Genomic DNA, 22,627 nt, shown 5'->3' on the forward strand with positions numbered 1-22,627 from the left:
CTCTTTCTGCATTTGCATGCATGCGCTGTGCACGATAACTATTGGGTAGATCGAAAAAAGAAGAGCTCTAGGCGTCTTCGATTTAAAAATTATTTTTCGTTGTGTGGTTTTTCCTTTTTATTTTAACTAATTTAGTAGTAGAATTAGGTTAATTTGGCATTAGTTAGTTAATTTAGTTGGGATTCTTCCATAAATGTGGGTATTACTTGCAACCTTTATTTTACTCTTTTCTTAATTTATACCAAAACTGTCCTTTATTCTTTATTTTATTAATTTTTAATTAATAATTTACAATAAGGGAGAGGACAAGAGAGGTACATTTGTCCGAATAAAGACCATAGAATATTCTTCGACTTTGCTGTCAATGTCCCTTATCGTTTCATGTCGGTGCTAAAAAAATTTAAATTAGGGATGTTTTATTGGTTAGGTCGGACCGAGTTGAAATATTTTTTAAGGTTTTTAAAATTAACAACAATTTTTTATTTTTTACGGGTTAACAAATCCAATCAAATTCAAATATGTTCATAATCCAACCAAATCTTACAAGTTGGGTTAGGTTGAACGAGTCTTTTAACACTCCTGCTCGAGATAGTAATTTACATCTATCTCCTAAACTATATTCTGACCGATAATGTTCGTATAATATATAGATGACTATAGATATAACATTAGTATGGAATAAGTTTTCGTTGCACCCATATCGAGTATGAATGTGAGCGATGAATGGTTTCTTCACCCTCATTCGTACTCGACATAGGTTCGAAAGAAATATGGATAAATAATTAACTAATTTCTTCAAATAAAAATTAGCCTTTATTTTAAGAATTATATTTATTTGAAAATAATAGTGGGTGGAAGTGAGAAATTGTGAGGTGGGTGTCATTTCACCAGCTTTCTCCTCCATGTTCCTTTTTAGCCTAGAATCACAGACGTTACCTTTTTTTAACGTGGCGATCTCTTATTAGGACACGTGGCAACGTATTAATGTCTGTTTTGTTTCTTACCGTAACCGACATGTAACGTCAACGCATGGACTGCCTAGTGCCTAACTTCACCCATCTGTCCCCTTCCTATTTTGCCCATTAATTACATAACATAATATTTACGTTAAATAAAGTATCCATTTATTTCCTTTTTATATATACATATACATATACATATACATATACATACATACATACACATATATATATAGAGGAAAAAATAAATAAAAATAAAGTGCATTTCTCAGCGAGTTCTATCACTAGAGGAAACGACTTTGCCTCTCTAAAATCAAAAGAGGCCTACACGAGAGACGACTGATCCTGTTAATCATATAATTGGGAGGGAACGTGTCATACTAGAGGTGAACGATCGTCAAAGTTGTCCATATGTGATTATTTGTATCTCGAAAACCCTATTTTTCTTTCGAGATGTCTTGATGACCTATCGTTTCACGGGTTTGAAACTTCATCGTTAAGTCTTGTTTGTGATTATTTGTATCTCAAAAACCGTATTTTCTTTCGAGATATCTTGATTACCTATCATTTCACGCGTTTGAAACTTCACTGTTAAGTCTTGTTTGGGGTAACATTTTTGTTCTGAATCAAATCTCGCTAGTTTAGGAAAGGAATCCTTTAGCCTGTCGTACTTTTGACTTTACGGGAATCCGTTTGACTTTTGAATCTACATACCCAAATAGGTTTGGATGAAACTTTATTCTTATAATTACCCTTTTTTGGCAAATTCTTTGTTGGTAGAGAGAAGACATGGGGAATGGTTCATATGAGGAAGCCATTGAGGCCTTGGAGAAGCTCCTCAGGTACACACCTTCAAAGGAATATACATAATATTTTTTAAAAAATGTATGTATATAATTTGATAAAAGAAAATATTTGTGGTGGGTGTAGAGAGAAGGGAGATTTGAAAGCAGAAGCAACATCAAAGGTGGAGCAGATAACAGCTGAATTGAAGAGTGGCGGAGAAGCAGCCAAGCCAAGCTATGATGCTGTTGAGAGACTCAAATCTGGTTTCATTCATTTCAAGAAGGAGAAATATGAGTAAGCCTTTTATTTTCTTTTCTTTCTTTCTTTCTTTAACCGCCCGCCCAAGCCCACCGCTCACCGCTAGTAGATACTGTCCTTTTTGAGCTTTTCCTCCCGAGCTTCTCTTCAAGGCTTTTAAAACGCGTCTACTAATAAAAGGTTTTCACACCCTTGTAAATAATGTTTCGTTCTCCCTCCCAACCGAGGTGAGATCTCACAATCTGCCCCATTCGAGGCCAGTGATATGAACCAAGAGACATCAATCATATAATACACTTCAACNTTTTATTAATTTTTAATTAATAATTTACAATAAGGGAGAGGACAAGAGAGGTACATTTGTCCGAATAAAGACCATAGAATATTCTTCGACTTTGCTGTCAATGTCCCTTATCGTTTCATGTCGGTGCTAAAAAAATTTAAATTAGGGATGTTTTATTGGTTAGGTCGGACCGAGTTGAAATATTTTTTAAGGTTTTTAAAATTAACAACAATTTTTTATTTTTTACGGGTTAACAAATCCAATCAAATTCAAATATGTTCATAATCCAACCAAATCTTACAAGTTGGGTTAGGTTGAACGAGTCTTTTAACACTCCTGCTCGAGATAGTAATTTACATCTATCTCCTAAACTATATTCTGACCGATAATGTTCGTATAATATATAGATGACTATAGATATAACATTAGTATGGAATAAGTTTTCGTTGCACCCATATCGAGTATGAATGTGAGCGATGAATGGTTTCTTCACCCTCATTCGTACTCGACATAGGTTCGAAAGAAATATGGATAAATAATTAACTAATTTCTTCAAATAAAAATTAGCCTTTATTTTAAGAATTATATTTATTTGAAAATAATAGTGGGTGGAAGTGAGAAATTGTGAGGTGGGTGTCATTTCACCAGCTTTCTCCTCCATGTTCCTTTTTAGCCTAGAATCACAGACGTTACCTTTTTTTAACGTGGCGATCTCTTATTAGGACACGTGGCAACGTATTAATGTCTGTTTTGTTTCTTACCGTAACCGACATGTAACGTCAACGCATGGACTGCCTAGTGCCTAACTTCACCCATCTGTCCCCTTCCTATTTTGCCCATTAATTACATAACATAATATTTACGTTAAATAAAGTATCCATTTATTTCCTTTTTATATATACATATACATATACATATACATATACATACATACATACACATATATATATAGAGGAAAAAATAAATAAAAATAAAGTGCATTTCTCAGCGAGTTCTATCACTAGAGGAAACGACTTTGCCTCTCTAAAATCAAAAGAGGCCTACACGAGAGACGACTGATCCTGTTAATCATATAATTGGGAGGGAACGTGTCATACTAGAGGTGAACGATCGTCAAAGTTGTCCATATGTGATTATTTGTATCTCGAAAACCCTATTTTTCTTTCGAGATGTCTTGATGACCTATCGTTTCACGGGTTTGAAACTTCATCGTTAAGTCTTGTTTGTGATTATTTGTATCTCAAAAACCGTATTTTCTTTCGAGATATCTTGATTACCTATCATTTCACGCGTTTGAAACTTCACTGTTAAGTCTTGTTTGGGGTAACATTTTTGTTCTGAATCAAATCTCGCTAGTTTAGGAAAGGAATCCTTTAGCCTGTCGTACTTTTGACTTTACGGGAATCCGTTTGACTTTTGAATCTACATACCCAAATAGGTTTGGATGAAACTTTATTCTTATAATTACCCTTTTTTGGCAAATTCTTTGTTGGTAGAGAGAAGACATGGGGAATGGTTCATATGAGGAAGCCATTGAGGCCTTGGAGAAGCTCCTCAGGTACACACCTTCAAAGGAATATACATAATATTTTTTAAAAAATGTATGTATATAATTTGATAAAAGAAAATATTTGTGGTGGGTGTAGAGAGAAGGGAGATTTGAAAGCAGAAGCAACATCAAAGGTGGAGCAGATAACAGCTGAATTGAAGAGTGGCGGAGAAGCAGCCAAGCCAAGCTATGATGCTGTTGAGAGACTCAAATCTGGTTTCATTCATTTCAAGAAGGAGAAATATGAGTAAGCCTTTTATTTTCTTTTCTTTCTTTCTTTCTTTAACCGCCCGCCCAAGCCCACCGCTCACCGCTAGTAGATACTGTCCTTTTTGAGCTTTTCCTCCCGAGCTTCTCTTCAAGGCTTTTAAAACGCGTCTACTAATAAAAGGTTTTCACACCCTTGTAAATAATGTTTCGTTCTCCCTCCCAACCGAGGTGAGATCTCACAATCTGCCCCATTCGAGGCCAGTGATATGAACCAAGAGACATCAATCATATAATACACTTCAACGTTCGTTCTTGCGTTGAGATATTTGATTAACAAGAATCATTCAAGCTAATCTTGCTTGTGAAGTGATTCGAATCTCAAACAATGTTCTTACCTTAAGATATTCGATCAACAAGGTAATCCAAATCTTACTCCCCTTGTAGTGATTGCTTATCTTATCACCCAGCTGGCATTCATTCCCTTCTCCAATCAATGTGGGACCCCCTAATCCACCATTTCGAGGCCCAACGTCCTTGTTGGCACACCACCTTGTGTCCACCCCCTTCAGGGCTCAGCCTCCTCGTTGGAACATCGCTCGGTTTCTAGCTCTGATACCATTTGTAACGGCCCAACCCCACCGCTAGTAGATATTGTTTTCTTTGGACTTTCTCTTTCGGGCTTTCTCTCAAAGTTTTTAAAATGTGTCTGCTAGGGACAAGTTTCCACACCCTAATGTTTCGTTCTTCTCTCGGATCTCACCTTTATTTTTATTTCCCTTTATTTCATTTATTTAATTCTCTCTTTGGATTTCAGCAAGAACCCAGAATTGTATGGTGAACTTGCCAAGGGCCAAAGCCCCAAGGTATGATTTTTTTTTTTTTTTTTTTTTTTTTTTTTTTTTTTTTTTTTTTTTNGGGACATTTAATTTGGTTTATTAATTAATTAATTATTGTTTTTGGACAATGCAGTTCATGGTGTTTGCTTGCTCTGATTCAAGAGTTTGCCCATCTCATGTTCTTGATTTCCAACCAGGGGAGGCTTTTGTGGTCAGAAATGTAGCCAATTTGGTTCCTCCATATGATCAGGTTTGGTGTTCATTCCTTTTCATCAACCTTTTTGGCTCCATTTTCCATTTTGATCGTGTTTGAATCTAAATTTTAGGCCTTTTTTTGTTTTTCATCTCTTGAAAACAGAGCAAATTCTCAGGAACTGGATCCGCCATTGAATATGCTGTTCTTCATCTCAAGGTATATACCCCGTTTTCGACCTTATACTTAAGTCGTTATCGTTAGTTTGAAGTTAATTCGTACCGAAGAACGAACCCAAGAAGTCGTGCCTTTGGCTTGGGAGAGCTTTTAAATAGTAAAATTGGGTGATGAATGAACGTTTTGGCTGGTGCAGGTTCAATACATTGTTGTGATCGGTCACAGTGCTTGTGGTGGTATTAAAGGGCTCATGACCTTTCCATTTGATGGAAAATACTCAACGTAAGCCCTTTCTTTGTTCATGTTATGTCGTCCAATCACAAAGACGAATCCGTAATATTTTCGTGATTGGATAACGTGCTAAAGTTAGTCTCTCATCAGCTTAAACTGTTGAGCTAAGTAGCGATTTAACACGACATCTAACAAAAAGTTCAAGTTATTATGCTTTTGGGTTTAGTGGTTACTAACCGTTCTCGAACTTGGTAACTTCATTTGTTTTACTTTAACTTTTGGGTTCGGTGGTTATTAACCGTTCTTGAACTTGGTCACTTCATTTGTTTTACTTATGTTTTTGGGTTCGGTGGTTACTAACTGTTCTCTTAGTTGGTGACTTCATTTGTTTTACTTAAGCTTTTGGGTTAAGTGGTTAGCAACCGTTCTCGAACTTGGTAACTTCATTTGTTTTTCTTAAGCTTTTGGGTTCAGTGGTCACTAAGCTTTCTCGAACTTGGTAACTTCATTTGTTTTACTCAAGAACAGTAGTATATGAAAATCTCGTAAACGAGAACAGTTGAAAACAACCGTTAAAAAATAGTTATCCAAACGTATTTGGACCCGAATTTCGCTCTGAAACAGATACTTGATCAAAACAAGCAGTCAAGAGCAAGAAAGTGTGTGATATTTGGGTACTAATTGTGTAAGAAACTGTGATGTCCCACATTGGTTGGGGAGGAGAACAAATCACCCTTTATAAGAGTGTGGAAACCTTCCCCTAGCAGACGCGTTTTAAAGACTTGAGGGGAAGCCCGAAAGGGAAAGCCCAAAGAGGACAATATCTGCTAGCGGTGGATCTGGGTCGTTACAAATGGTATCAGAGCCAGTCACCGGACGATGTGCCGGCCTTCTCGCTGTTCCCCGAAGGGGGGTAGACACGAGGCGGTGTGCCAGTAAGGATGCTGGGCCCCAAAGGGGGGTGGATTTGGGGGCGGTCCCACATCGATTGGATAAAGGAACGAGTGCCAGCGAGGACGCTGGGCCCCGAAGGGGGGTGGATTGTGATGTCCCACATTGGTTGGGGAGGAGAACAAATCACCCTTTATAAGGGTGTGGAAACCTTCCCCTAGCAGACGCGTTTTAAAGACTTGAGGGGAAGCCCGAAAGGGAAAGCCCAAAGAGGACAATATCTGCTAGCGGTGGATCTGGGTCGTTACAGAAACTGATAAGAACTCACATTTCTGAATGAAAACAGTGATTTCATTGAAGAATGGGTGAAAATTGGGTTGCCTGCTAAGGCCAAGGTGAAATCAAAGCATGGTGAGGGAGAGCTTGGGGAACTATGTACACACTGTGAAAAGGTAATAAAAATTCACTTTTGCAGTTAAAATCAAATGCAGATAGTAAAAACTTAAGAGAATGGTTGAAAGTTCATAACATGTTCTTCCATTTCTTTGTAAATGCAGGAAGCAGTTGATGTATCCCTTGGGAATCTCTTGACCTATCCATTTGTTAGGGATGGTTTGGTGAATGGAACTCTTGGACTCAAGGGTGGTCACTACGACTTCGTTAAAGGAACTTTCGAGCTCTGGGGACTCGATTTCAGCTTTAGTCCGTCTATTTCTGTATGAGCATCGTCTATTATCGACAGAACGATCTGGTTTTTCTATATATGATGTACTTTTCTTTGTGTAATTGCCTTTTCTGGTATATAAGTTGACAATAAATATGAGATGGAGTTCATCTTTCTACCATTTCTTTCAAGCAATCAGAATGATGCAGAATTTCAAGTCTTTTTTCCTTGATGAAATAATCCAATGATTGAATCTTTTCCTTGGTTGAAACACATTTCAGATTCACCAAATTCTAATAGTTTCAGTTCTTTACTTTTCGTCTTTTTGATTCGAATTACATTGGGAATGTCGGATTTTACGGAAGAGCATAAGAAGAAGAACGTAAAACAAATTGTCCTGACGAGAGGAAAGAAAAAGGGTATTTTTAGTACGTTCCCGTACGAAAACGATGACTAGATAGACACAATCCTAAAAATTTTAGGTAAACAAGATCTTGAAAAGTTAGAACGTAAAATTTTATTGGATATGGTTACCGTGCGGAGACAATGCCGATACCATATGCTGTGGGGGTGAAGGACATGGTCGGTAAGTAACGATTAAGCTTCTCTTCCTCTTAGTCCATAAAGCCTAATTTATGGCTTTTAAGTGTAAAATGGATGAACTAGAGGTTTTTTTTCTTTTCCTCTTGAATTTATGGCCTCCACCAGAGTTTTCTCTAGCTTTGTTATGTTCAGGCATAGTTCACCATCTTTCGAGTCTCGACAGGCATGCTCACACTCAAACCCTTCTCAAAAGATTAAGGTCGGTCGGTGGTGCAACCCACAAAGGGATCCCACCAGTCAGCTTCCTTGCACCTTACGAGTTTACTCGCCCGTTAACTCGCACACATTTCAGATTCCTTGGTCTGTGTTTCAAGACGGGTCGAATGGGGAGTGTGAGCATGTAGTAGGATTAGGCTTTTAAGTGTAAAATGGAACTGACGGGCCGATTAAACAAATTGGAAACTCGACAGCTAAACTAAATGTAGTAGGATTAGGTAGTTGTCTCGTGTGAATAGCCAATATTTTCTAAACAAAAAAACGGTGGAGTGGAAGAATCAACAACTCTTACAAGTTTTAGAGGTCGATATAACTAACAAATTTATCACTCATGTCTCACTATTCTCTTGAAGGAATTGGAGGTCTTTCATTTGAGCTAAAATAGCTTCTTTTGACAAAGGTTGTGGCTCAGGAACAATGGCAATGTCCTTTCCTTCAGCAATTCTAACAGCCTTTTCTTTAACAATCCTTTGAATCTCAGTTTGCCCAACAGTTGGAAAAACAGAACTCAGCATAATCACTAGGAGTTTCTCATCATCTTCCTCTATTGGATCTCTTCCAAATGAACAAACATAAATGGCATCGAGAGCTTTCTCAACTCGAACCTCCATTGGTATTTTCGAAACAGCAACTTTTAGTTTCTCTCGTTTCTACGAAGGAACGTCAAACGTATAGAGTACTAATTGTTAATAGTTTCTAAGGCGAATCAAACGATGACAGTTATTAATAGATCCAAAAAGTTATCAGAATCAACGGGTCTTTTTAGCCACTTTGAAGCATGATTCTAGCACGTAAGTGCGAAGAGTGAAAATAGACTATAAATTTTTTAAGATCAAAGTGAAATCATGTAACAGTCCAAGCCCACCGCTAGCAGATATTGTCTTCCTTGGGCTTTCCCTTTCGGACTTCCCCTCAAGGTTTTTAAAACGCGTATGCTAGGGAAAGGTTTCCACACCCTTATAAAGAGTGTTTCGTTCTCCTCCCCAACCGACCGTGATTTCGCTCCTAACAATTATTTCATTTCAAGATATGCAACCAAATCTAATTCAGACATTTCAAGAATGAAAATAGAATAAATAGAAAAGTTGAAGATCAAAAGATGAGAATAGCATACCTCTCTAGCCTCGTTCATCATAGCAAGGAAAGTCTCCTCTTCAAATTCAATATCATCTGAAATCCTAAGCCTTGCTACGCCTTCCAAAATCTCCTCTGATTTAAGCAAACCAGCTCCCACAGCTGCCAGCCAGCAGCACATTAGAACGAACAAAGGCTCTCCTGGCTGCCACAACCATATATTCAACTTCAAAATGTTATCATTTACACTTGATTTTTTAAAAAAGTTGATGAATTATTATGTATAATTTTTAAGATGTCAAACATGTTTCTAACTTTAAATTTTAATTTAAATCTAATAAGTTCACGTGTTAATTCTATATCTAAAAATTAACAAATTATCAGACGAAAATTTTCGTATCTAATAGAACATTAAACTTTCAATTTTATGTCGAATTGATTCATAAATTTTAGATAATGTTAATGAGTCATGAACATATGAGACACAAGAACAAGATTTTAGGAATTTACTCAATATTTTTTAAATTTTAGAGACCTTCTAAACACGAACATGAAAATTTAACATGAAAATTTAAGAACATACGAAAACTTAAGTTCATGACAATTTAACCTTTTTTTTTTTTTTTTTTGAAGTCTTCTTTGGATTAAATTATGAGTTGCAAATTCTAATACAACATAATGAACACTATAGATAGTTTATATATTATGAATTCAGACTTTAAATCTTGAAATTTGTATCTACTTCTTGCATAGATTTTTAAAATTGTAAATTTAATTTTTAAATTTATGAATTTTTTAAAATTCATGAATATACTAGAACAGGTAATAGGACATAAATTAATTTTAAAGTCTTAAAATGATAATCCATTGTAAACTAAAACGATTGAAATGAGGCTTCCACGTTAACTCTAACAGTATAATTTAAAATATTAAGAAAAAAATATATATTAATATGCATTACCTTGCCCCTTCGTTCTTGAAAGTCATAGAAGGCTTTAGAATCCATAATCGTACATTTCTTCCCAACTCGTCTCCGAAACTCCGCGAAATCGATAATGTCGCTGCCGACGCCGCCTTCGTCGCTCAGAATCCTCGCGATCAGTCCGACTACCGGCAGAGAACCGATCACCTTATTCGCAAATCCGGACAGAGAGTTCGGATTCTCCATGTAAGCCCTAACGGACAGCACTCCCGTCGAATTCGGATGCCGGCGGCGGCCGACGGAACCATGGAATTTCCGGTGAAGGAGCTTAGGAGGCGAAATCAGGCTAGAGAGGAAGAAGGATTTGGGATTGGAGTGGAAAGAAGATGTAGTGGAAGTTGAAGTCACAGCCATGGCTGCGAGTTGGGATTCTGAATTATTCTGACCTCTCGTTTATATATGTTATCCGATTTGGATTAGTATTTATTGCGTTTCTGATTGGGCCTTATTGGGCCTCGATAGCCCATTGTACTCATTTTGTGCTCCTTGGAACCTCTAGACGCATTTTAAAAACCTTGAGAGGAAGCCCGAAAGGAAAAGTCCAAAGAGAATAATATCTGCTAGCGGTGAGCTGGGATTGTTACAAATGGTATCATGAGCTGATACCGAGCAATGTGTCAGCAAAGATGTTGGGCCTCGAAGAGGGGTGGATTGTGATATCCTATATCGATCGGAGAGAGGAACTAGTGCTAGCGAGGACGTTGAGCCCCAAAGGGCAGTGGATTGTGAGATCTCATGTCGGTTGGAGAGAGGGAACAAAACCTTCTTTACAATGAGTGTAAAAATCTCTTCCTAGTAGATGCATTTTAAAAACTTGGAGAGAAAGCCCAAAGAGGACAATATCCATTAGCGGCGGGTTTGGGCTGTTATAGTACACTTTCATTTTTAGTGGCTTAATCATAAAAACTCCAAATTAAGCCCGAGCTTTGAGCAATTCTATGTTGGGTGATCTCTGGAAAAAATTTATAGAAAGCACGTAAGTCGAAATTGGACGTATCAAGAGCTAAGAAAACTCTCTTCCACTTGGACCGTTTTGCAATCTCTCTGTGGGACAAGGATTCTTTGTGTTGGTGCTAATGGTAATAGCTCGAGCCCGAGTAAAAACTCTAGACTATATGAGAATAAGAATATATTATAAGAACCCGTATTGATTTGTAGGTACCGTTAGTCTTAGATATTCACGGTTACCAGAGACAAGTAGCAAGTAGAAAATGGAGGAATGTCACCATAGAAATAAGGTTTAATTTAATTTTTTTATTTAACAATTAATTCAAACTATTAATTTTATAAAATTATTATTATTATCTTTTAATTCAATTTTTTTAAGTTAACAATTAATTCAAACTATTAAATTTATAAAATTATTATTATTATCTTATCAAATTATTATTATTATCTTATCAACTAAGTTATGCTTAAATTGACCGCTACTAAGAATCATTAAAATATATATATATATATATTATATATATATATATTCAATGATTGTGTTTGCTAAAATGGAGCAAAGAATCTATACCTTATAAAACGAGCAATCTTCTTCATTTCAACGAACTTTTTCATTAATTGTTTTTTTTTTATTATTAAATCAAATAGTAATAAAATAAATTTAAATTTATCATTATTTTGATTAAAAGTTATATTAATGTATTATTTAGTAATACTATTTAATTAATTAAAATATGAAAAAACCCGTTTCTCGTTAAAAAAAAAAAAGTGCGAACATTATTATTACGATCGAGAGATTCCACGTCAGTTGGAGAGGGAAACAAAACATTTGTTATAAGGGTGTGGAAATCTCTCCCTAGGTTTAAAATCGTGAGACTGATGACGATACGTAACGGGCTAAAACGAACAATATCTTAATAGTCAGTCAGGAGCGGTGTGTCAGTGAGGAAGCTTGGCTTCCAAGGGGGTGGATTGGGACACCCCACATTGATTGGAGAAGAGAGCCGGTCACGGGTCACCAATAAGGATTTTGGGTCCCAAGAGGGGTGGATTGAGAGATCCCACATTGATTGGAGTGGAGAGCCAGTCACATGCTCCTAGCGAGGACTCGAGGCCCCAAGGGGGGTGGATTGAGAGATTCCACGTCGATCGGAGAGGAGAGACAGTCACGGGCCGCCAACAAGGACACTGGGACCCCAAGAGGGAGAATTGAGATATCCCACATTGATTGAAGTGAAGAACCCGTCACGAGCTGTCAGTGAGGACGCTGGGCGCCTAAAGAGTGGATTGAGAGATCCCACATTGATTGAAGAGGAAAACGAAGCATTCGTTATAAGAGTACAAGAACCTAATGTAACAACTATAACGGATAATATCTGATAGCGATCTCAAACTTTAATAGCATTCCAACCCATTTCAATTTAAATAGGCACCTAAATTCATAGATATTCCAATAAAACAAGTGTTGGAAAGTCCCGACTAGTTTAGGGAATGATCATGAGTTTATAATCAAAGAATACTCTCTCTATTGGTATGAGGCATTTTGGGGAGCACAAAGCAATGCCATGAGAGCTTATGCTCAAAGTGGACAATATCATACAATTGTGGAGAGTCGCGTCGTCTAATAAGGTATCAGAGCCATGCCCTAAACTTAGTCGTGCCAATAGATTGGTAAATCCTCAAATGTCGAAAAAAGGACTCCAAAAGAAAATGAGTCGAGCCTCAATTAAGGGAAGGTTCACACTATCGTACCATTATAGAGGATCGTGTTCCTATTAAAGGGAGGTTCACACTCAAAAGGACAATATCCTACCATTATCAGCGTGTTCCTCTAACAACGGATAACTCAAAATAAATAAATAAATAAAAAAAGTCGTGTTCCTCTAACAATTGATAAATAAAAAACACCTGGACTCCATTTAGTTGGTTGGTTCGCCTTTGCCTTTTGTTCCATTTATTCTCTTTTTTATTAACATTTATCACGTTTTTTGGCGGCACATTTTCTCCATTACTCTCCCTCTGGACTCCATTGTTCTCTGCATCAAATCGAACGTCTCTCTCTTTCTCTCTTCGTCTTCTTCCCGTTCGTAACCAACCACAGCATTCACTTCATCTTCCATTTCCTTCGTGTTTATATATATATCCTGCTTTGATTCTCCGTCTGTTCGTCGCTCGGAGTTTGAGGATTACTTTTTGGTGGCGGTATGGGGGCTTCTGTCATCGACGAACTGTCGCTCGCTCCGGTTCACAACTTCAATTCATCCTTCCAGGATCTCCGCTGCTCCAAGCACGTCCATGACAACGTTCACGGCAACATTTACCTCGATCCGGTAACGTGTTTTTGTGTTTTGAGCGTAATCTGGAAAAGAATTTTATGATGCTTTTGGTTTTGTTGTGTAAATGTTGCGGTCCGGTGTGTTGAGTTTCTCGGAATTGGAATTTGATTTGCGGTGTTTCTTTCTTTCGTTGCAGCTTTCTTTGAAGTTTATTGATACCGAGCAGTTTCAGAGGTGAGTTTTTGTTATCTTGTTGTAGTTGTGGGGCGGTGGAGTGGAGATATCACTTCACTTATGGAAAATGGAGGAGAATGTGAACTGGCTTGTGTATATGTTGATTTGTTGTTTATTATTTAATTGAATGTGTGTATTCAAAAGAAATATGAGGTTGAGGGCGAAAAAATGGTTAAGACGTGGCTTGTTTGGTAGTTCTGAAGATACTCTCCATACGCTGTAGCCTGATGAGTTGAATCATTCCTGTATTGCAGGCTTCGTGAATTGAAACAGCTTGGTGAGTTCTCCTCCTTGTTTATTCATTGTCGTGAATGTTGTAGCCGTATTTGATTATCCAGGAATTTAAGGTCGCTACTTCACATGCGTGAATGTGTATTTAGGAGGTTTGCATATGGTACTGTCGGCTCATGAAGTGCGCCTAGCTGTTTTAGATCAGAAATATGAATGCATTTGGCTTTTGGTCAAATATTGCTTGGGATTCTCCTCAATATTCTAAAGTTTTAAGTTGATAAACAACTTTCACTGATAATAGTTTGTGTTTCACTTGTTGTTCGGTTTGAATTTTATATATTGGCATATTTATGATAATTGTATAAGTAAAATTTATTCTTATTGATCACTACGAATGAAGTACCAAGAACCTTTATATCTCAGCGACGTGGTAAGAAATTCTTACCGTGAAGTGCTTGTTTTAGACTGAAATTTTTCATGACAGTCACACGTTAAGGTCTGCCTCAAGTATTTTAAGCATAAATTAGTAGTTTTATTCAATGTAAGTTCCTATTTTCATGTCCTTGGAATCAAGCTTGTTACATGTTCAGGTTTGACGCATATGGTATATCCGGGAGCTGTACATTCTAGGTTTGAACATTCGTTAGGAGTGTATTGGCTTGCCAGGGAAGCTGTTGAAAAGCTTAGATATTACCAAGTATAAGAAGCTCCTTTTTGATATTATGTCATATATGCAATAGCTAATTTATGGAGTAATTTTAGAGACAATTTCTTATAGATGCCTCATGCCTTTATCTTGTAGGGAGCAGAGCTTGATATTGATCACAATGATATCCAAACTGTGAAACTTGCTGGTATTTATTTCTGTCTGACATGCTTTTTCTAATATATCTGTTGGCTTATTTTCACTTATTTGTTGATTTTTGCTTCCAATTTATCTAAATTCTTATGTGTTGCCTGTTGGTTTATTTATTATTTCTTTGTTAATTTGTAGGCCTTCTGCATGATGTAGGCCATGGGCCTTTTAGTCACCTGTTTGAGCGCGAGTTCCTCCCTCAGGTTCTGAGTGGCTATGAATGGTAACTGACATCTTCATTAAGGGTTGCCTTCGGTTACAAATCTGTTTTTTTTTTCCCCGAAGAATCACATACCTTGAATAGTGTTTTATCTGCATAGTGTTGTGCAGGTTATATATATATATATATTTTGCCATGTACTTGATTGATTGATTGATTGATTGATTGATTGATTTTTCATTATAGGTCTCATGAACTTATGTCGGTTAAGATGGTTGACCATATTGTTGATGAGCACCACATTGATATTGATTCTGGAATGATAAAAAGAGTTAAGGTACGCTTATATTTTACCAATTATTCTGTACTTCTTTCTGTGCATATAATTCTTGCATTGGCTACTAAGATGCTTAAATAAAAAAGAGAAGAAAATATTGGCCTACTGTTATGATGCTTAACTATAAAGCACCGCCACTTGTAAAATGACCCAAGTGTAACACCAACATACTCCAACAAATTGTCTGACACATATATTTAAAAAATATATACACATGTTTATAAAGAAATAAAAAATTAAAAGTATTAGATTTTATTAACATTTCAGGGTGCACACATATTTTTTTAAAAAAATTAACATGTCCTCAACGTGCCGTGTCCTTCTTTATTGGAAATTGACTGTTGCCGTGTCCATGTTTTGTCCTACATTTTTTGGAAATTGTTGTGTCGTGTCGCATCTGTGTCACATGTTTGTGCTTCTTAATTGCCTATTATGTTAAATACTCTAATGATTTAAGGTTTAATGTTGGTACTTGTCGACATTGTCAGGATATGATACTATCTAGTTCTGAATTTACTCGGCCAAAGGTAGTAGTTTTTATTTTTATTTTTTATTTTTGGGAATTCCTTGCTGGAAGAAGTTTTGATAGATTGAGTTAATGAGTTTTATGAACTGTAAGTACATTTTATGCGTGATAAATAGGGTTCAAGGGAGAAGGGATTCTTGTACGACATTGTTGCAAATGGACGAAATGGAATTGATGTGGACAAGTAATTAGTTGTTGATTTTCAAATTTAATATTTGATTACGAGTCTTCCAGTTGAAACATTACAATTACTTTAGGTTTGATTATATTGTTCGTGATTGTCGAGCTTGCGGTCTAGGGTGCAACTTTCAGTTTCAGAGGTATGGTTGTAATGTCTTTGGCTTTTATTTTTGTACTTTTTTTTTTTGTTGTGGGGTTGTGGAATTTGATTCAAGGGTGTATTGTTCAAGTGTTGTCTGTGCTTGCCATGCAGGTTAATGGAGACTATGCGAGTTATAGATGATGAAATTTGCTATAAGGCGAAGGACTGTTAGTATTATGAGCCTGATCTGTTTATTTGATTCTAGTCGGCCTTTAAAGTTGTAGCTTATGAGCTGTGATATTCCAGATCTCACCATTCACAAGTTGTTTTCTACTCGGGCTGATTTGTATCGAACAGTTTATATGCACCCAAAAGTTAAGGTAAGAATGGAGAGAATAATACTTCAATCAAATTAATAATTTGTCTTTATGCTAATTCCTCCTTCCCTTGCCAATGTTTATTCTCCTTTACAAATTCTACCCCTATATACTTTTTTTTTTTTTTTTTTTTTTTTTTTTTTTTTTTTTTTTTTTTTTTTTTTTTTTTTTTNATAAAAAGACAAAATATAAAGTTTTCTTATAAATTTTTCTTCTGCAAATGCAGGCCATTGAGCTTATGTTAGTTGATGCTCTGTTGAAGGCAAATGATTATCTGGAAATTTCATCTCACATCCACGATCCATCCCAGTACTGGAAGGTTTTGAATACTATTTATCAAAGTTCTCATGCTCGTGATAGTTTTTCTGTGCTTGTTGTTCACTGTGTTTCTCTTATTCTTTTAAAATGCAGCTAGATGATTCTGTAGTTAAAACAATTGAGACAGCTTCAGACCAAGAACTAAAGGAATCTAGGGATCTTATCTTGCAAATCCGGAGAAGAAATCTCTACCAGGTTCTGACCTTTTTTTCACTATTCCTTTTGGACTTCAATGTTGCATAAAAGCAAAGTACTGTAGATTTATGTGGATGTATACAAAGTGAAGCTTAAATTGTTGGACCTTTCTCCTTTTCCAGTTTTGTAATGAATATGCCGTCCCAAAAGACAAACTGGAAAATTTCAAGGATGTAACTGCTAAAGATATTGTTTGTTCTCAGGTTTTCTTCTTAAGACTTTTTTTTATCATGTAGTTTGCTTTGGGTAACGAAGTAGAGTCTGAATTTTAGCATTGTTTGTGATATCATTGTTTAGAAAAATGGTGGAGTGATGCTACAAGAGGATGATGTTGCTGTCAGCAACGTTAGGATCGACTTGACACGGGGCAGAAATAATCCTCTTGAAAGGTTGTTGAGAAAGTCCAATAATTTTTTTTTGGGGGGGTGGGGTCGTCCTGATGCAGTAGTTGTGATAAATTATTTGTTGCTAACTTGATCTCTCTTTTGCATGATCAATCCCAGGATCCATTTCTTTAAGGTACGTTACTTCACCCATTATCCTTTCGAAACCGAGCTTACGAGATTTTGTTATGTGAATCTTTGTCGTTATTCAATATTCTAAAATTAACATTATAGGTGACATAACATGATATCTGTATAGTCAATGATGAACCAATTGGGGATTGTTCACTGGTATAAATATTTCTTGTCATGTCAAATTACATGTTACTGGACTCGTGTTGTTATTCTTGCATTGGTTGACATTTGATTCCTCGGTTGGAACAAGAATCTATTTGGCAGGATGTTTTGTTTTGTCATCTATCTATTTGCTTTTCATAAGACTCAGTTTCACTCAGGACTATGAAAGCAACGATAAATTCAAGATTTCTGATGATCGCATAAGCCACTTACTGCCAACATCATATCAAGATATGATAGTAAGGGTGTATTCGAAGAAACCCGAACTGGTCTGTGTACTTTGATGCAAGACTATTGTGATCATGTTTTTGTTTATGTTTCCAAACTTCAATACTTTTCCATATAATTTACAGGTAGAAGCCATTTCAGAAGCATTTGAAAACTTTCAGTTGAAAACTTATGGGATTAAAACACAAGTACACGCAACACCGGAGAAGAAGAAACGTCGCATTTGATTTTCCTGTTGTTGAGATTACTTAATACTATTTCACAAAAAAACTGATACTTCTATATCTTCACACAGACATGATTATGTAGGTTCGTGATTTTGACATTTCCTCCTGGAAGCTAGATTCACGAGGAATTGTACACGGCATACCGTACCGATTTCAAACTGGTTGAGCTGGAGGATCCTGCCACGAAATAGTTTTTGGTCAGCAAGTCCTATTGTCAACCTTTTGGGACAATTGCTGAAGATTTTGTACCTGCGCAATGCCCAATGTCGCCCAGCAGCTTTAGTTTGTGAAACTATCTTTGACAAGGTTTTATTTGCACTTCTGTCTTTTTGAATTCAGTATTTTACATCTTTCTTACTCTTCTCCTGTCTGTAATGCCAAGTACGCTCCTATAAAGTCATGTCAATATATAACAATATTATCCTTCTACAATTTTAGTACTGCTTTGTGACACCTTTATTATTGTTTTGCATTTTTGGTTCTCTTAGTGAAGATAGTGGGGAGAGTGAAAATGAGTTTTAAGTTATGGCGGACACCTACCTCTCCTACCTAGGATTGAATATCTTAGAAGTTACCATGTCAACCATATAGATATAGTAGAGTAAGACAATTTTTTCGTAAGAACGGTCGAGATGTGCACAAGAGACGGGGTACTTGTAGATATGTAAAAAAAAGACTGGCGGGTTGGATTGGTAAAATATTCTAGATTTGAAGATTTATCTAGAAAATGCAGGTGTTTTAATATGTTTGGGAAAGTGTAATAGAAGACGTATTTTAGATAAACGTGTTTGATAGTTAATGTAGATTATATATTTCTGTGTGGTGATGACTTTGGTGAGATAGGTTTCTTGGAGTGACCTTGTAACCGTCTAAGCCCACCGCTAGTAGATAGATATTGTCCTCTTTGGGCTTTTTCTTTCATGCATCCCCTCAAGGTTTTAAAATGCGTCTGCTAGGGAGAGGTTTTCACACCCTTATAAGGAATGCTTCGTTCCCCTCTCCAACCAATGTGGGATCTCACAATCCACCCACCTTCGGGAACCCAGTTCTCGCTAGCACTTGTTTTCCTCTTCAATCGATGTGGGATCTCACAATCCACCACCCTTCGGAGCCCAGCGTCCTCGCTAGCACTCGTTCCTCTCTCCAATCGATGCAGGATCTCACAGACCTTCTATAGTCTCCCAAATCCAGCCTACTAGAAGGTCTCCCAAATCCAGCCTACTTTTTCCATAGGTAAAAATCCTTACAAAGAAAGCTGTAAATATAATCTGGTTGTGCCGCCATTTGTAATGTCGTAAAGGCTAAGCTATTAGAATTTTGAAGAACTTGCAGGTTTGTGGAAAAGAGTGAATCTGGATGCATGGGAAATTCACGAGGCGCCTAAAATCTCAACCGCCCATCAAAGTCCAACCCACAGAAAACAGGTACATAACGCTTAAGCCCTGTGACTCTCCCCTCCCCTTTAATTTTCTTCTCTTTCAGTGCCCTCTTTTTAAGTCAAAAAGGTTAGGCGTCACGGGTCGTTTCCTTCTTTAGCTGCATGAAACAAATTACTTTGCTCATTCCCATGTCTACGCTGTAATTTTGGTGCATTGCAGTAAAGGGTAACTTTTTTTTGTTCTTCTTTACTCCCCTTTGTTGACTATACTTTTAATTGTTTGAAATTAAAATTTACTATACACTGTTTACCACTAGGAAGATAGTAAAATTATTCTAGCATGATAGAGATTTATTATGCACAAGGTTAAAGGAAGTTGAATTACAAATTTAGTTCATATACCCGATTACCCGAGATTGTTTATTTAATCTCTTTATTCTAGAATGTTTCAGTCATGATTTTTAATAGTTTTTGACATTAATATCAATGCTTAAATGTTGACATGCCTTATAAATTGCAGATACGACATACGGTACTCGAGGATAGACCAATTAGATCAAACCAAGTAAGAATTTTAAGTATACCCGAGATTACCCGAGGTTGTTTATTTAATCTCTTTATTCTAGAATGTTTCAGTCATGATTCTTATTAGTTTTTAACATTAATATCAAATGCTTAAATGTTGACGTGCCTTATAAATTCCAAATACGACATACAATACTTGAGGGTAGACCAATTAGATCAAACCAAGTAAGAATTTTAAGTATACCAGTGATTACCCAAGATTCTTTAGTTAATCTCTTTATTCTAGAATGTTTCAGTCATGATTTTTAATAGTTTTTGACATTAATATCAATGCTTAAATGTTGACATGCCTTATAAATTGCAAATACGACATACAGTACTCGAGGGTAGACCAATTAGATCAAACCAAGTAAGAATTTTAAGTATACCCGAGATTACCCGAGGTTGTTTATTTAATTTCTTTATTCTAGAATGTTTCAGTCATGATTCTTATTAGTTTTTAACATTAATATCAAATGCTTAAATGTTGACGTGCCTTATAAATTCCAAATACGACATACAATACTTGAGGGTAGACTAATTAGATCAAACCAAGTAAGAATTTTAAGTATACCAGTGATTACCCATGATTCTTTATTTAATCTCTTTATTCTAGAATGTTTCAGTCATGATTCTTATTAGTTTTTGACATTAATATCAATGCTTAAATGTTGATATGCCTTATAAATTCCAGATACGACATACAATATTTGAGGGTAGACCAATTAGATCAAACCAAGTAAGAATTTTAAGTTTACCCGAGATTACCTGAGATTGTTTATTTAATCTCTTTATTCTAAAATGTTTCAGTCATGATTCTTATTAGTTTTTGACATTAATATCAATGCTTAAATGTTGATATGCCTTATAAATTCAAGATACGACATACAATATTCGAGGGTAGACCAATTAGATCAAACCAAGTAAGAATTTTAAGTTTACCCGAGATTACCTGAGATTGTTTATTTAATCTCTTTATTCTAAAATGTTTCAGTCATGATTCTTATTAGTTTTTGACATTAATATCAATGCTTAAATATTGACATGCCTTATAAATTGCAGATACGACATACAATACTCGATGGTAGACCAATTAGATCAAATCAAGTAAGAATTTTAAGTATACCCGAGATTGTTTATTTAATCTCTTTATTCTAGAATGTTTCAGTCATGATTCTTATTAGTTTTTGACATTAATATCAATGCTTAAATGTTGACATGCCTCATAAATTGCAGATACAACATACAATACTCGAGAGTAGACCAATTAAATCAAACCAAGTAAGAATTTTATCTTTGATATTGCATTGAAAAATTGATTATTAGTCCAATTAGCATGTCATTTAATGTTTAAGTAGAGATTTATTAAATTAAAGTTGAAGGTCGGTAGATGTTTATTGAAATCAAATATTCTTAAAGCTCCAACATTAGATGATAGAAATATTAGTTGATGCTTAGGAGCTCTTGATTAGCAAAAAATATTCTAGAATAAGCGATAGAAAGATACTTAGAACTTTTGTACGGTGACAGAAATAGTGGCAAATAGAGGCTATAATATTGAAATGTGCAGATTCTAAGAATAAATATATATGACGAGAATCGTATTGCTCCCCACTGGAATAGCATCTTCTTATTCATTATTTAAATTTCAATGCCTTTTTTATTTTTTAGACTGAAAATTCATAGGTCACTTCCTTCACATCAATAACATTCTTTGTACTATCTTTCATTTGATAATATGTTAGAACATTTCTCCTTTTGACTCCTTTTTGGAGACTAAGTGGGGCTTTATTTCACCACAAACATTGGAGCACATTTCAGTTCTAGATTCTGAGATCATAATTGGAGATTTGATAAAATCTTACCTATGTTGCATACCTTGTCTCCCTACCCGACAGTTATATGCAGTAATCCATTGTTGTTGCCTTTTGCTTACATGCCCATATAACACTAATTTCAATTTCTTAAATCTTGCTTTCAGACCTCTTTTTCGAAATCTCTTTTTCTAAAACTTTCTTCTTGAAAACTGGGGTCAGAGGCTTGGCCGTAGACGACGCGAGAACGAATAGGCGTAACTCACTTGTTTCTGAGAAGTGAACCTAAATATATTCACCGTTCATTGTTCAAAAATTTTGGATTTACAACTTCGTGTTTGAGAAAGATCTTTATTTAAATATGCATGCTGCATCTTGGATTTCTAGTCTCGTGCATCAGTAGAACTGAGTTAGTTATCATAGATTGCTTTAAGAAGGCTGGTTGTTATTTAGCTTATTACGGTTCAAGAATTGTCATTGAAGTTTTTATTGGGTTATTTGATCATATGTTTAGAAACTTTGAAAATCCTAGTATTATTCCCACCTATAAAGACGAGTAATTTCCCCCAAGTAATTTTCATGCACAAACTTGATAAATTACTACAACTTTCATGCACACAATTAGGTAGTTCACTATGATGTCTAGGCACATATTTAGGTAATTGTCTTATACAAATTAGACTACACCAAATATGTAAAGTAATTTTCATGCACAACTAGGTAAAGTACTACAATTTTTATATACCTAGCTAGCTAATTGCCATACACACCACTAGATGTTAATTTCCATAAGTTAAAGTAAAGTCTTCCAAACTCTCTGTTATGCGTTGCTAGAAATTGTTTGCTGAATATATCATCGGGTCGAAGTTAGCATGTTCATGATATTTACATATTTAATATCATGAGATGCTACCACAATTGAGGCTCCGAGTGCCAATACACACCAATTGGTGTAAAGTCTTCCAAACTCTCGTTTAATGTGTGACGGAGTTAAAGTCTAAGCTAATATTATTTTTCATTTTAAAAAACTAAACAAATTTTGAAAAAAAATATATATATATATATAAACGTAAAATTTCCTTTTTAAAAATATTTCTAATTTAC

At 35.8% G+C, this 22,627-nt stretch overlaps 4 protein-coding genes across 11 annotated transcripts; 3 read left to right on the forward strand and 1 right to left on the reverse strand.

Moving 5' to 3' along the window:
* The first annotated feature begins 1,260 nt into the window (after positions 1–1,260).
* LOC111793280 (carbonic anhydrase, chloroplastic-like) lies at positions 1,261–7,257 on the forward strand. 2 transcript variants are annotated; one of them, XM_023675103.1, is made up of 9 exons: positions 1,261–1,345; positions 1,740–1,801; positions 1,890–2,039; positions 4,860–4,908; positions 5,015–5,131; positions 5,240–5,293; positions 5,448–5,533; positions 6,720–6,825; positions 6,931–7,257. In XM_023675103.1, exons 2-9 carry the CDS (start codon positions 1,749–1,751, stop codon positions 7,093–7,095), a joined length of 780 nt encoding a protein of 259 aa, XP_023530871.1. In that variant the 5' UTR covers positions 1,261–1,345; positions 1,740–1,748; the 3' UTR covers positions 7,096–7,257. The 2 variants fall into 2 exon arrangements, with proteins under 2 accessions (XP_023530871.1, XP_023530870.1); XM_023675102.1 differs by lacking the exons at positions 1,261–1,345; positions 1,740–1,801; positions 1,890–2,039 and adding exons at positions 3,312–3,388; positions 3,783–3,844; positions 3,933–4,082.
* Positions 7,258–7,793: 536 nt separating this feature from the next.
* LOC111793279 (photosystem I assembly factor PSA3, chloroplastic) lies at positions 7,794–10,304 on the reverse strand. Its single transcript, XM_023675100.1, has 3 exons — positions 9,892–10,304; positions 8,971–9,135; positions 7,794–8,506 (listed from the first exon to the last, which is right to left on the reverse strand). Exons 1-3 carry the CDS (start codon positions 10,264–10,266, stop codon positions 8,186–8,188), a joined length of 861 nt encoding a protein of 286 aa, XP_023530868.1. The 5' UTR covers positions 10,267–10,304; the 3' UTR covers positions 7,794–8,185.
* A 2,529-nt stretch (positions 10,305–12,833) lies between these two features.
* LOC111793875 (deoxynucleoside triphosphate triphosphohydrolase SAMHD1 homolog) lies at positions 12,834–18,218 on the forward strand. 2 transcript variants are annotated; one of them, XM_023675940.1, is made up of 19 exons: positions 12,834–13,190; positions 13,333–13,370; positions 13,625–13,647; positions 14,192–14,298; positions 14,404–14,455; positions 14,596–14,680; positions 14,864–14,954; positions 15,443–15,484; positions 15,597–15,664; positions 15,738–15,800; positions 15,914–15,969; positions 16,049–16,122; positions 16,346–16,438; positions 16,531–16,632; positions 16,755–16,835; positions 16,930–17,021; positions 17,136–17,151; positions 17,471–17,581; positions 17,666–18,218. In XM_023675940.1, exons 1-19 carry the CDS (start codon positions 13,065–13,067, stop codon positions 17,765–17,767), a joined length of 1,422 nt encoding a protein of 473 aa, XP_023531708.1. In that variant the 5' UTR covers positions 12,834–13,064; the 3' UTR covers positions 17,768–18,218. The 2 variants fall into 2 exon arrangements, with proteins under 2 accessions (XP_023531708.1, XP_023531709.1); XM_023675941.1 differs by having other exon boundaries at positions 13,065–13,190; positions 15,443–15,481.
* Positions 18,219–18,853: 635 nt separating this feature from the next.
* On the forward strand, positions 18,854–21,909 carry LOC111792611. 6 transcript variants are annotated; one of them, XM_023674120.1, is made up of 9 exons: positions 18,854–19,000; positions 19,100–19,191; positions 19,666–19,710; positions 20,035–20,079; positions 20,404–20,448; positions 20,588–20,632; positions 20,772–20,816; positions 20,946–20,990; positions 21,691–21,909. In XM_023674120.1, the coding sequence occupies exons 2-9, from the start codon at positions 19,124–19,126 to the stop codon at positions 21,716–21,718; spliced, it is 366 nt and encodes a 121-aa protein (XP_023529888.1). In that variant the 5' UTR covers positions 18,854–19,000; positions 19,100–19,123; the 3' UTR covers positions 21,719–21,909. The 6 variants fall into 6 exon arrangements, 5 of the variants coding, with proteins under 5 accessions (XP_023529888.1, XP_023529892.1, XP_023529890.1 ...); XM_023674124.1 differs by lacking the exon at positions 20,588–20,632; XM_023674122.1 differs by lacking the exon at positions 20,404–20,448.
* Positions 21,910–22,627: the final 718 nt, after the last annotated feature.

Source organism: Cucurbita pepo, chromosome LG04, assembly GCF_002806865.2.
Source record: "Cucurbita pepo subsp. pepo cultivar mu-cu-16 chromosome LG04, ASM280686v2, whole genome shotgun sequence".
NCBI classification, from domain to species: Eukaryota; Viridiplantae; Streptophyta; class Magnoliopsida; order Cucurbitales; family Cucurbitaceae; genus Cucurbita; species Cucurbita pepo.